The sequence below is a fragment of the Carettochelys insculpta genome, chromosome 2, assembly GCF_033958435.1.
Source record: "Carettochelys insculpta isolate YL-2023 chromosome 2, ASM3395843v1, whole genome shotgun sequence".
In the NCBI taxonomy this organism is placed as follows: Eukaryota; Metazoa; Chordata; order Testudines; family Carettochelyidae; genus Carettochelys; species Carettochelys insculpta.
This window is the reverse complement of record NC_134138.1, coordinates 181,532,336-181,544,358: the sequence shown is the minus strand read 5'-3', so window position 1 is coordinate 181,544,358 and position 12,023 is coordinate 181,532,336. Positions and strand designations below refer to the sequence as shown.

Below are 12,023 nucleotides of genomic sequence, written 5' to 3'. Positions count from 1 at the left end.
TTCCAGTTGTCCCAGATATCTTTGCCTCACCCTTGTGAAAATAATACCTCTCTAGCTGGGTCTGTCTGCTGAGTAAACTCTCTCAGTACAGTTTCTAAACTGTGCTACAGAAAGATGTATCTGCAGTTGCCCCTGCCTGAGTGAAACCCTCTTTGTGCAGCTTTTGTTAGATGAAGCCTACAATTAATCTGGGCAAATGAACGAACAGTTAAATGCACTTCACAGATGAAAACATGTTCTTTGGCCGCAGGATAAAAGGATAAGACCATCTGGAATACAGCATGTGCCATGTTACAGTCAGATCTAATTTAAACACTACAATGAAATTCTCATCTGCCCACTGTAATGAGAATGGTAAACATCATCTCATGTGACCACTTGTGTGAGATTAGGATTGAAGGTCTTTCATCTATAGCACCAGTTGCTCATCAATTTTGATGTATTTGCATACCAAAGTTGCCAGCTGATTTAAAACCTGTAAGGCAATGTCTCCAGAGCATGCCTCACTGAGTGATAACAGGAATCCACCTTTACCTTTGACTGCTAGCTGAAAACCCATGCTATTGCACAGCTGAGCCAAGTAATCAACCAATCTCCCTCAGACGAACCAATGAAATTGCTTGGATGCGAATTAGCTGTAGAGCAAGGGTTGGTTGTGTTACCTCTGAATTCAAAATGGTTTAAGAGTTGGGGCAGGGCATAGGTACAGGCCTTACTGTAGTAATATACTGCGTGGGTCTAATTTATAAAGTCAGAACTGGCTGAAATTTGAAAAATAGGATGGTAAAAGTGTCCAGTGATGGCTCAGCCTAGTGGTATTCTGAAAAAAAAGAGCTCTCAGGTATGCTTGCAGCTGTTTCCATCCCTTCACACAGACTCAACAGACCTTCTAGACTTCCCAGTGATACACACAGTGACAATCGTGGTATCTTATTACGTAGTTACATAGATTTTTTAGTAAAGAGATCAAAAGGGCCAGCATGCAGTTCTGCACCTTGATTCAAGCAGTGACCAGGGCTTTTCTGTGCTGGTATGGGACGGTACACCATACCAGCACCTCTTCAGCCCCAGCCAGGATCCCTGGCTGGATGGTAGGGAGACTCTGCCAGCCCTGTGTCTGGGAGCTGGCAGGGGCACAGGGACCCACCAGGAGTTTCTGCCTTAGGAACCCGGACAGATGAACCCCAGCAGCCCTAGGGCTGGGAGCCAGCCATGGCACATAGCCATGCGGGCAGCTCCAGCCCCAGGGACCCGGCCAGGGTGTGGAGCCCCACCAGCAGCGCCAGCCAACCCTGGGGGGTAAGGGAGGCAGTGACTCTAGGGAAAAGTGCCCTCAAGATTTTCTCTAGTGTGGTCTGTTAAAACAAAGCCTTAAAGCAGAGTTATCAGTCCAGCTGCTGTGTAATAAGGTCATCAGCTTAAATTTCCCATGACTCACCTACATGAGGAGGAGGCTCATGTGTTTAGTTCCTGCCACAACACAGAGATTTGTCATTCTCAGTACACATACTTGAAATATTTCCTCCAACGCTACATAGACATTATGAAACAAATATTGAGAAGAGAATACACCCCTTATTTTGTAAGGCAGGCAGCATAAGTGGCACCTGCAACCTACAGCAGAAGAGGGAGTTAGCAGGCTGGTATAGGAATTTGCCGGAAACTCCTACAAACTGGTGAAAGAGTGGCATTGTTAGAAGTGAGAAGGCAGTTGTGCACAATGTCCTTTTTGAGTGGACGAAGTGTGTCCATATACAATCAAACCAGAGCAGCAAACCTACTCGTTAATTCTGTCCCTCCTTACACCATTTCCTGTTCATTAACTGCCCTCCCTCCTTCCTCCCCTGCTTTCCCTTCTCTGCTATGGGTCGGTTCAGATTCAGCCATGGTCTTGCAGGAGTGAGGAGAGCGGGTGTTGAAAGAAAAGGGATGAATTGGTCCTCACATAACCAGGCCATTTTGCCCCCAAGCCCCCAACACCACTCTCTTTGCTGAAACAGACCCTTACCTGTAATAAGCAATTTACACTTGCTCATAAAAATAAATGCCAGCTTAAGGAAGGTGCTTTGCCCTCCAGTCAGACTTTACCTCAGCACTATTGATTTTATAAAAAAAACCTTGTTCTCTCTGAAGGGGATATCGCACCTACTATACCATAGCCTGAATCCTTCAGGCTGGAGTCAGCACCATTTTCCAATGATTTCTTCGAAGCAAAGTCTCAAACTAGGTGGTGCCTCCTTCGATATTTTACCTTCAATTTCACAAGATTCCAAAGAGTTCCCAACAAAAACTGTTCTTGAACTAGTCTCACGTAAGAGGATAGCTATAGAATAAGCCTTCTGGCAATGGAGTCCTTTAGGTTTCTTGTATTTTGAACGTCCACTTTCAAAAATTATGCTGGAGAAAGTGAAAATATATATATAGTTGCATTATTTAGGACAAATAGACCTGATCCTCAGTCCCAAAGGCAATATAAAACTGACGGATCACAGTCAAAACTTCAGGCATTTTTTCCACCATTAGCTAGTTGGAGTTCACTGTGTTTTCATTGTGTCAGCTTCCCTCTTTAATTGCTTTTTGCTGGAAACATTGCACTGGAGCACAAGTGAAGTGAAACAGGTTCTCAAAATTCACAACAGCTGCTTTTTGTTGCCGGTGTGGAAACAGCTGTAAGGGTCATATAATCAGGCTTCTGTTAATAGTTAGCTATATACCATATGCACCTACTTTCAGCAGCAGGGAACAAACAGGCAGCTCCTGTGTAGATATAAATGCTAACTGAGACCACGATCATTCTGCGCCCCATTGACAGACTAAGCATTTGTTCTGTCCCATGAGATTTGATAGTTGTCGCTGCTTTTATTACAGAAAGGTGTAAATATCATTTACACATGAAAGGGATCTGTGTGCTTTTTCCCTGCAGTGGAAGGAACGGTTTCTTGTTTTTGATATGGGTTTTTTTTCTTCTTTCTTTTTATTTTTTTGTGCTGTAAAATTTTACAAGGATTTCAGTCAATTCAAAGCAACTTATGGTTGGAGTGCTCACATTTAAGTTTTTTTTCCACCCTTTTTTGTTTGGACTAATAAGCAGCTTCTTTTAAAAAAATAAATTCTTCCATTGTGAAATCAGTCATATGGTTTTTTTCCTCCAAAATGTTCTAAAGCAGGAGTGAGTGGGAGGTTACCTATGGAAGAGCCGAAATGCAGCGGATTATTGCTATACGCCGTAACACAAGACATATATAAAAGTAACTCAGATTTTTTAACTAGATTGTTCTTACCGGCATGGACTTCATCACCAGTGTGGTAAACTACCCAAAACAATTACAGCCTTTAGACCCTATGTCTCCAGTTCCCAACTGTGGGTTGCATCACCTGGGCTGGCATAGGCTTGCTGGGGCCTGAGGCTGAAGTCTGACACCCACTTTCTAGGGCCAAAGTTGAAGTCTGAGGGCTTCAGCCTTTGGCAGCAGGGCACAGGTTACAGGCCTCTTGCCTGGTGGTTGACACCTCTGGGCTTCAGCTTTGCCCCCTCCCCAGCACAGTAGGCTCACACTTTGGCCCGCATACCAGGGGCCATCAGGCTCAGCTGGACTCACATTTTGGTTCCCCACCTGGGGTGATGTAATAATTTTTGTTGCCATTAGGGAGCCTTGGTATTGTGGCATTTGAGAACCCATGATTAGAGCAGGAGTCTCAGACTCATGACCCATGGGCCATCTGTAGCCCAAGCAGTTTCACAGTCTGCGTCACTGTTGGCGCATGAGACCCTGAGGCCCAGGGGAATGTGTTTTTACCCTTCCCCAAGCTCAGCCCCTGCTCCATCCTCTCCCCCCTCATTGCACCCCTTCCCTCAAGCCCGCTCCTCTGAGGACATGGCCTCAGGGAATATCAGGAGCCTGGCGCAGGCAGCCGCAAGGATCACCTTCCCCACACTTACCTCAATGGCAGGGGCCAAAGGGAAACAGAGCGATGCAGCAGCCTCTGCTCTGCTGTCATCTCCTGGGCCAGCCTGGTCACCACTCTGCACATGCTTGCCCTGGGCCACAGGGACATGCTGGCAGCAGCACGGAACTAGCAGTCACACGCTGCTCTAGCCCTGCTCTGCTGCCAGTGATGATGGCAGGGGCCAGCTGTGGAGTTTTAATCACCTGGGGAGATGTATGGGAGGAGCACGCAGGCTGGCAAGGAAGCCAGGAGATGTTAAGGTGGGAAACATGCCAAGACCCCTGTGTGTTCGCTGGCCTGCTGGTAGGATTTGAAGACTGGCACACTGGCCCTGGGGTAAATTAAGTTTGAGATCCCCGGATTAAAGTCTGACACAGGTTAGTGGTGAATATACATTTTTACTATCTAGCGATTGTTGCCTGATGATATAAAATGACTTTAAGGGCCTTAAGAGTACTCTACAAGGATAGGCAAGCTTTATGCCCTTTATTTTACAAGTAGAAGATGACACAAACAAGGGAGATCATTTGGCCAAGGTCAAACAGCAAATGAGTTACCAAAACTCAGATTTCCTGTCTCCCAGGCCATTCTTAGCATAATCCCCAGTTGACTTCAGCATGACACACTCCAGTGTTTGTCTCTGTCCTCTGCTCCACCTAGAACCGCAAGCATTTTCACAGTACTGAGAAGCTCCCAAATTAAAAAAGCAGTCTATTTAATGTATGCAAAAATAGTATTATTTTTTCATAAGGGCATGTGTGTTTTACTGCTGCAGCAGTGTCATTTCTGTTTATTGTTAAATTCCATTTCATTTTATTTGTAATCTAGTTGACCAAACCAGCTGTCTATGGCTGTCACATTATTGTATTTGGTTAAACTAGATATGGGAATCCTGACCAATCGGCAGAAAACGGCTACAGACTGTCTCGTGAACTCAAATTATACTATTAGGCTATTTGTACACTTACTAAAAACTTTGAAATGGCCATGCTAATGGCCAAATCGAAGAACACTAATAAGGCGCTGAAATGCGTATCAGCTGATAGGAATAGGGGATTTCAATGTTGGTAGGGTCCTTTCGAAAGGGACTCCCATGTAGACAAGCCATGGGCGAGTGAACTGCGGCACTTTCGGAGTGCCACGGCTGGTGGCATGCTAATGAGGCGCTGAATATGCATTTCAGCACCTCAGTATTCTTCAATTTGGCCGTTAGCATGGCCATTTCGAAGTTTTTAGCAAGTGTAGACGGCCTTAGTCTTGGTCTGCACTTAAAAGGTTATTTTGATTTAGCTACATGAGCAGGGGTGTGGGGAAAATAAACACTCCTAATCGACATATGCTGACAAATACCCCAGTGTAGATGTGGTTATGTCAGTGGAAGAAGGCTTCTCTTGCTAATATTCAGGAATATTCAGCATTGCTACACTGAGGGTGCGTCTACACTAGCACTCTATTTCAAAATTAATTTTGAAAGTGGCCCCAATTTCAAAACAGGCTGCGGAGCATCTACATGCTCAACAGCCTCTTTCGAAATTGTTTTCAGCGAAAATGGGTCTGAATTTCAAAATCGCTCTTTCCACCCAGGACTGGGAAGAGCAGCCCCTTTCGAAATAAAATTTCGAAATACGGCATGTGTAGACACTCCATGGCCCGCAATTTTGAAATTGTGGGTCCGCCATGGCGGCAGCTCTAGGGAGCGCGGGAGACGCGCTAGCAAGCCCCGGCGGGGTTCTATGGTCCCTGGGCCAGCCCCTTAAAGCCACAAGGCTCTGGAAACCCCGTGCAGGAAGCTGAGAGCGTGCCTAGGGCTCGAGAAGCATGAGCTCAGCCCTATACACGCTCAAGCGGCCAGATGGCCATGCCACCCAGCCCATCAGCGGGATGGCAAGCCCCCCGCCCTCTGGGACACCCCAGGAGGCCCCCTCTTCCCCACCTGAGGGGTCGCCGGAGGAGAGCCAGGGCCAGAGAAGGGGGGGGCCCGTCCTGGACGGAGGCCAAGGTAAAAGACCTCCTCGGCCTCTGGGCAGAGGAGGAGGTGCTGCTCCACAGCATAGGGAGGCCCTGCAATGCAGCTGTCTTTGAGCATCTGTCCCTGGGGCTGCGGAAGCGGGGACACCCCGAGTGCATGGCTGCTCTGGTCTGCTCCAAAGTTAAGGAGCGCAGGCAGGCCTACAGCTGGGCCAAGGATGCCTGCAGCCGATCGGGAGCCGGGGCCAGCCCAAGGTGCCCACGCTACCGGGCCCTGCAACAGCTCCTCGGCCCGAAGGACGTCCCAGAGCCGTTGGTGCAGGTGGACACAGGCGACCCAGACCCCAACCGGGAGATAGACCCATTGGAGCAGCTGGGACCCTCCAGCCGGACTATACCTGCGGGGACCAGGAGCGACTCAGATGAGGGGGGCCCATCACTCATCACAGTCAGCCCCAGGACCTCCAGCCAGGTGCCCTCGAGGCCGGTGTCCCTGGACCTGTTCTCTGGAGGTCCAGGTAGGTGACAGGTGGATCGGGTGGCCTGGGTGGGGGGGCCTATCCCACGGTACCCTGCCCCATCCCAGACCCAAGCACGGCACCATCTAGCACCTGCACCCATGGACAGCACCCTAGCCTGCCCAACCGGGGAGGAATGTGGGGGCCAGGCCGCAGCCAGCAACTGCCCCACAGATGAGGTCTTGGCAGGCACACGGGAACCCCAAGTGGGGTTGGCAGGGGAGGCACCACCTCGGGGGATGGCCTGGGGATGGCGCAGGTGGAGACCCCGGTCCCGAGTGACAGCACTGATGGCTGGCCACTCTTCCCTTGTGTCTCCACAGTATCATCCTCTGAGGGCCGGACCACACCCATGCCACTCTCGGACGGAGCTGGAGAGCCCCCCCCCCCCATTGCCCCGGGTACCGCCTGCCCAGACCCGGATGGCCCAACGCCAGTGGCGCTGCAACCACCAGGAGGCGGCGGAGGCCTACACCACAGCCATCTGGGAGCAGACCGCCGTGCTCCAGGAGTGGCTGCTCATGGAGCGGGAGGACAGGGCCTGGCCGAGGGAGGTCTGGTCCGAGGCGGTCGCAACCCTCCGACAGCTGGCCCCCCAGCCAGCCCCCTCACCCGCCCCCACCTGCTGCCCCTGAACCCACTCCCACTGCTGCCCCCGAACCCATTGCCCTCATCCCACCCACCCTCAGCCCATCCGCCCGTCTTGCCCTGGCCAACTGGCTGGTTGCCAGTGCCAGCCAGGAGGGGGATCCCCTCCCCAAGCCCCCCCCAGCCCCCACCGCTGCCCCGCCTCACCCAGCCCACCCTGTTCTTCAGCCCCTGAACGACCCTACCTCCCCGTCCTTCCAGCCCCTCCCAGCCCCGACAGGACCCCCGCACCAGGGGTGGCAGGGGCACCTGTACCCGCCAGGGATCTCGCCCCTCCACCCCTGTGGGGGACTAGGCCTGCCCATGCTTGTGGCCCCGGCCATGGGGGCATGACCCTGCCCCATTGTATATAGTTCTCCCCCTGTTCCCCCCATATTTAGCCCCAATAGGAAGACCCCCACACCATTGTTTAACAGCTGTTTATTTACATAGTTTGTCCCCAGTTAATAAACCTTTTTGTGCACCCCAGTGTCCCCTGTGTGCGTGGGAGGGACGTGCTGCTGGGTGGGTGTGAGCCATGTGCCAGGTGGAGGTCAGCGTGGCTCCTGCTTGAAGGCCTCCCTGAGGGCTTCCTGGACCCTAACCCATTCACGCTGTGCCTGGTGGCACGGGGCCTTCGGCAGCTGCTCATAGCCAGGGCTGCTGTCCGCAGCCCACCCAGGCATGTAGTGCTCCTGCTTGCCTTCCACCACATTGTGCAGTGCGCAACAGGCTGCAACCACCCCAGGGACATTGCGCAGGCTCACATCCAGCCGCACGTTGAGGCATCGGAAACGCCCCTTGAGGCGTCCGAAGGCCTGCTCAACAGTGTTGCGGGCCTAGTTCAAGTGGGCATTAAAAACGTCCTGGCTGGCGGTGGTGTGCCCAGTGTAGGGGCACATCAGCCATGGCTTTAATGGGTACGCTCCATCGGCCACTATACAGGGTACCATTGTTGTGTCCCCATGGGGAGCTCCCGGGCAGTGATGTAGGTGCCCTCCTCCATGCGCCACCCCAGCCAGGAGTTGCGGAATACCCGCGCATCATGGGCTCAACCGGACCAGCCAACGCAGATGTCAGTAAACCGGCCCCAGGCATCTACGAGCACTTGGAGCACCAACGAGTGGTACCCCTTGCAGTTTATATAGTGTCCTGCACTATGGTCTGGGGCGTGGATAGCAATGTGCGTGCCATTGAGCACGCCAAAGCAGTTCGGGAATTCGAGGGCTGCGAATCTCACCATGGCGTCGTCCAAGTTGCCGAGATGGACGACCCTCCACAGGAGGAGGCGGCTGATGGCCTGGACCACCTTTAGGGAGGCACCGACCTGTGGGTCTGCACATCGGAGGGCCCCCCTTCCCCCTGCCAGTCCCCCACCTGGGGGCCCCCTGCCCCTGCAGGCCCCTGAATGCTTCCAATGCTTCAGGCGAAAGGGGCGTGGCCAAGGACAGTCAGCTCTTAGCACTGCCTGGAGCATTGCATTCGCCCCACCCTTAGTCCTCTAAGCCATTCACAGTGGTGAAGTGATGCTCTCATGGCATTTCAAAGGAGCTGCTACCGTGACAGCAGCTGAGAGCACCAGGCTCCTATGCAGTTTCCCCCTTGCCTCCTCCATCAGCTGTTCTTTCAGTCTGTCTGCAGACTCAGGAAGACAGCTCTTCTTGGTTTTGCAGCAGGGTTGCTCAGCTCTTATTTGGAAAGTTTTCACTGCAAGCAGAGGATAAAAACAAAAGTTTATTTTTTTCAATAAAAGTTTGCTTTCTGGGAGAGACCTTAATCTATTGTGATGAGTGAACAGACGAACATGTTAAGTGGGTTAAACTCAGACAAAAGTCATAGTACTTAACACCACTGATCTATAGTATAATGCCTGGCTAAAGATTATGGGGGCTGAATGTGGCAAGTAGCTGTTGTTTTAAGATTTGAGGGCAGCTTGTGCACAATATACCAACTGTTAAAGCCACCAAGCAGTATAGCTACTGCAGGAGAGACATCAAAGGAAGCTTCTGAATCTCTCAGTCTCATAGTTTAAGGTGCAAATTGGCAGCTGTCAGGGAAAAGCCTAAAAGATGAATAAGCTAAAATAAGCGAGAGAAGCAGAAACATACAAGCAACAACTGATAGCACAATAGAGAAATACTTTAGATACAGAAGCTCCTACATTCCTATGTGCTAAGTTACACATCATTTATTGTGTGGTATTTGTATCCTAGGTTCAGGTTCAGTGGTCGTATCCTTGGCCTTGCTCTCATTCATCAATATCTTCTTGACGCTTTCTTCACAAGGCCGTTCTATAAAGCACTACTGAGGCTGTAAGTATATGAATTCACGCAGAGACTTGGGCCTCAATCCTGCCATGATCTGTGCAGAAGCAAATCATTGTGGAGCTCATTGCAGGACTGGGACCTTAGTTTTCATGTTCTTCCACTGTTCATTTTTAGAGTAGATAGAAGGGGGACTTAGTAATTTCCTTTTTCACTTTTTTTTTAATCTAAACAAAATTAGTTATCTTGCATGTCACGAGGAAAAAACAGAATTGCCAAGCTCCATTGTTTGTTATTTTTCAGCATAAGCACTTGTTTATTATGTTTAGAAATGTCCACGTAGATGTAAAAGCATTTCAGGTTTCTTGTGGATTTTGTTTGAAGTGTCTTACGCAATGACAAGGAGATGTCCAGTAATGTCTTACTTTTAATGCTCATTGAAATGTTTTGATATTTTAATGGCTGTTCTGTTGCTCTTTAACCAGTTTGATGCAGTAAGAAAAGCCACAGAAAAGATACCAAGATTCAGTTGATGTATATATTGAAAGATCATAATTCAGAGGAATGTTTAGCTGAAATGATTGGTTAAATCCACATTTGAGGACTTCAGTAACTCAGCCAGATGTTAGGGGTCTGTTGCAGCAGTGGTGGGGCAGTTTTGGTCAGTAACATGAAGGAGATCAGACTAGAGGATCATGATGGTACCTTCTGACCTTAAAGTCTACGTGGATTAATCCAAATTTTCAATGAAGTCTCTTTTTAATAAGTTTTTAAAATACACCTCATTCTCTTTTCTTGATATTTAACCTTCTGTAGCCAAGCACACTGAGATTGCTCTTTTAATTAAAGGTGTATGTATAAAGTCAAAAGGGCATCAGCTTTGGTCAGAACTTTGTCATAAGAAAACACTGTTTATGTTCTGAGCAGTAAACCATTATCCTGGTACTCATTTCTCTGTCTTGCTACAAATTAGGCCGTGTGATTTAAGTGACCTGGAGTACCTGGATGAGGAGTTTCATCAGAGTTTGCAGTGGATGAAGGATAACAACATCACAGATATCCTGGATCTCACTTTCACAGTCAATGAGGAAGTGTTTGGACAGGTGAGTTTGACAAACCCCCACAAAATTTGAAAAATACATTTGGAACATAGTCAACCATGATAAAGATCATTCTGTTTGAACAGATTAATGATAAATTCCTTTAATCTTTTTTGACTGTTCAGTGCCATTTTCGTCTCTTGTCTTCTGTTATTTATAAACCTATTCTCAGAGTCTATGGCATGGACTAGCAGCCCTAGCTTCTCTACAGGCCTCATGAGCCACACACTGATGAACAGAAGGAATTCTCTAAAATAAAATGTAGTGTCTCTTTTGAAGGTGTGATTCAGACAGATTTGTTGTTTGGTGAATGTAGACAAAGGATGCAATTTATGGCTACGTCTACACGTGAAGCCAACATCGAAATAGCTTATTTCGATGTAGCGACATCGAGATAAGCTATTTCGATGAGTAACGTCTACACGTCCTCCAGGGCTGGCAACGTCGATGTTCAACTTTGACGTTGCGCGGCACCACATCGAAATAGGCGCTGCGAGGGAACGTCTACACGCCAAAGTAGCACACATCGAAATAAGGGTGCCAGGCACAGCTGCAGGCAGGGTCACAGGGCGGACTCAACAGCAAGCCGCTCCCTTAAAGGGCCCCTCCCACACACAGTTGAACTTAACAGCACAAGATACACAGAGCCTACAACTGGTTGCAGACCCTGTGCCTGCAGCATGGATCCCCAGCTGCCGCAGCAGCAGCCAGAAGCGCTGGGCTAAGGGCTGCTGCCCACGGTGACCATAGAGCCCCGCAGGGGCTCGAGAGAGAGCATCTCTCAACCCCTCAGCTGATGGCCGCCATGGCGGACCCCGCTATTTCGAAGTTGCGGGACGCGCAACGACTACACGGTCCCTACTTCGACGTTGAACGTCGAAGTAGGGTGCTATTCCTATCCCCTCATGGGGTTAGCGACTTCGACGTCTTGCCGCCTAACGTCGAAGTTAACTTTGAAATAGCACCCGGCGCGTGTAGCTGTGACGGGCACTATTTCGAAGTTAGTGCCGCTACTTCGAAGTAGCGTGCACGTGTAGACATGGCTTACATGTCAAATAGACTGAAAGGTCAGGGGGACAACTAATATGTGGCAATTCTCATCACTACTTTGCCTTACACCTTCCTGCTAGCCTCACCTCTTCTGCACTCTGGGCATGTAAATTACACATAGGCTACATCTACACTAACACACTATGTCCAAGTAGCCTATTTCGACGTAAGAACATCAAAATATGCTGCTTCAACGCATATCATCTACACATTCTCCAGGGCTGGTGCCATCGACGTTCAACATCGAAGTAGCAATGGAGAACGTCGAAAAGAGCTGACCCAGAAGGAAATGCGGAGCATCCACACACACAAGCGCTCCCCACCGAAATAAGGGGCCAGCAAAGCCCCAAGCCACTCCTTAAAGGGCCCCTCCCAGACACACTTGGCCTGCACAGGACGAGATCCACAGAGCCGACAACTGGTTGCAGACCCCGTGCATGCAGCATGGACCCCCCAGCAGCAGCAGCAGCAGCCAGAAGTCCTGGGCTAAGGGCTGCTGCATGCGGCAACCATAGAGCCTTGCAAGGGCTGGACAGAGCGTCTCTCAA

The 12,023-nt window shown here is 49.8% G+C and overlaps 2 protein-coding genes across 3 annotated transcripts in view; one reads left to right on the top strand and one right to left on the bottom strand.

Moving 5' to 3' along the window:
- COA1 (cytochrome c oxidase assembly factor 1) overlaps positions 1-12,023 on the bottom strand; it is a 210,530-nt gene that overhangs the window by 35,935 nt on the left and 162,572 nt on the right. The window lies entirely within an intron of this gene.
- The window catches only part of HECW1 (HECT, C2 and WW domain containing E3 ubiquitin protein ligase 1), a 343,912-nt gene that overhangs the window by 314,346 nt on the left and 17,543 nt on the right, over positions 1-12,023 (top strand). For both annotated transcript variants that reach the window (XM_074988069.1, XM_074988070.1), the window contains 2 exons: positions 9,275-9,373; positions 10,299-10,428. In XM_074988069.1, the coding sequence (XP_074844170.1) occupies positions 9,275-9,373; positions 10,299-10,428 (229 nt within the window). The remainder of the gene's footprint in view (positions 1-9,274; positions 9,374-10,298; positions 10,429-12,023) is intronic.